This window comes from Habropoda laboriosa, unplaced genomic scaffold (genome assembly GCF_001263275.1).
Source record: "Habropoda laboriosa isolate 0110345459 unplaced genomic scaffold, ASM126327v1 scaffold212, whole genome shotgun sequence".
NCBI lineage: Eukaryota > Metazoa > Arthropoda > Insecta > Hymenoptera > Apidae > Habropoda > Habropoda laboriosa.
The window spans coordinates 4,114,265-4,115,962 of NW_017100509.1; the positions used below are offsets into that span (position 1 = coordinate 4,114,265).

The 1,698-nt window shown below is 41.0% G+C and overlaps 1 protein-coding gene across 1 annotated transcript in view; it reads left to right on the forward strand.

The window, feature by feature from the left end:
- The window catches only part of LOC108576189 (E3 ubiquitin-protein ligase TRIM71), a 3,962-nt gene extending 2,464 nt beyond the window's left edge, over nucleotides 1–1,498 (forward strand). The window contains 2 exon segments of the mRNA XM_017939133.1: nucleotides 151–711; nucleotides 917–1,498. Coding sequence (XP_017794622.1) covers nucleotides 151–711; nucleotides 917–1,498 — 1,143 coding nt within the window.
- Nucleotides 1,499–1,698: the final 200 nt, after the last annotated feature.

The window sequence follows — 1,698 nt, forward strand, 5'->3', positions numbered from 1 at the left end:
CCTGTAAAAAAAAAAATAATATAAAGAAAACTAACTTCTATATAAATAGTATACCATGGAGGATATCTTGAAAGTCAATTTTATTTTAAAACATAGTAAGAAATGTTACTCCTTAGTTTTTATCCGGCTACATGTTATTTTCATCAATAGGTTTTTCAAATTCGCCAGAGTCGTCAATCTCTTCCTTCACAAGAAGAGAACTGGATTTCTTTCAACGGCTTGGAAGACACTATATTAAATGCTATAGCGAACCTTGGAGTCGTTGTGGTGAATAATCCGGGTCCTATAGGTGATCGACGAGCTGTGAGAGGCCGTGGAAATTCACCTCAGATATTCCTCAGACAGACGGCCTCGATCCCATTGGTCTCAGTACCACGAGGAAGACCAGTTCCTTCGAATAGTTTCCCAGTTACGGTTAGGATAAATCGCAGTTCCGATTTGTCGGTGAAACCACTGAAAATCATTGGAAACGATGGTGACGCGCAAGATAATCTTTGTCGACCTTGGGGGGTAGCATGCGACAGAGAGGGGCACATAGTTGTCGCAGATAGATCGAACAATCGTATACAAATATATCGACAAGATGGTTCCTTCCTGAGAAGGTTTGGTACTCATGGCACTGCACCAGGACAATTCGATCGCCCGGCTGGCGTAGCAGTCGATGCTCGCCGCCGTATAGTTGTAGCTGACAAGGATAATCATCGTATACAGGTAATCAAATGGATTTTAAGTTGTTGCAATTGACTTCACCGCAGCATCTAGAATATCAAACGACTGCAAAAGTTTTGATACTTAAATTTTTCACTTAATTTCAATCTCTAGCAATACTAATTTCTAAGTTCAAATCATTATTGATAGATGCTTATTATTATTATTATTGTTGAAAATTGTCATTATTTTTTACATTATTTCTTAGGTATTGACGATGGAAGGTTTATTCCTTCTAAGTTTCGGTGAGAAAGGCTGTCGCTGTGGGCAATTCAACTATCCATGGGATGTGGCAGTGAACTCTGAATGCCAAATAGTCGTTTCCGATACGAGAAATCATCGCGTCCAATTGTTCAGTCCTGAGGGTGTTTTCCTCCGAAAGTACGGTTACGAGTCTGCACCGCACATGTGGAAGTATTTTGATTCGCCGCGCGGAGTGGCGTTCAATCCGGACGGCAATGTAGTCACAACGGATTTCAACAATCACAGGGTAGTGATCATAGACGCTGACTTCATGCACACCCGTATTTTCGAATGCGAGTGTGCAGGTGGTTCGAAGCAGTTCCTGAGACCACAAGGTCTGGTAATCGACGACGAAGGTAATATTGTTATAGCCGATTCTAAAAACCACCGGGTACAAATATTCGATTCGACCGGTGTGTTGAAATGGCGATTTGGTAGCTGTGGAAAAGGGGAAGACGAAATGGACAGACCGTCCGGAATAGCTTTGTGTCCTGATGGTAGAATTGCGGTTGTAGACTTTGGTAATAATCGAGTTCTTCTTATTTAAACGGATTGGAATTAGTTGGATTTATGAGCGAGAAATAGGAAGAACAAGTAAGAGTAAGATTTTATACACGTAAAAACGAAAAAGAAAAAAAAGAAGAAATGCTCGACAGTGATTGTGGACACGACGTTACTGTTTTTCCTCGATTTTAGAAATAAGCGTGTGACGCTTAAGGCCCACAGATAACAAGTGTTAGAGGCAAT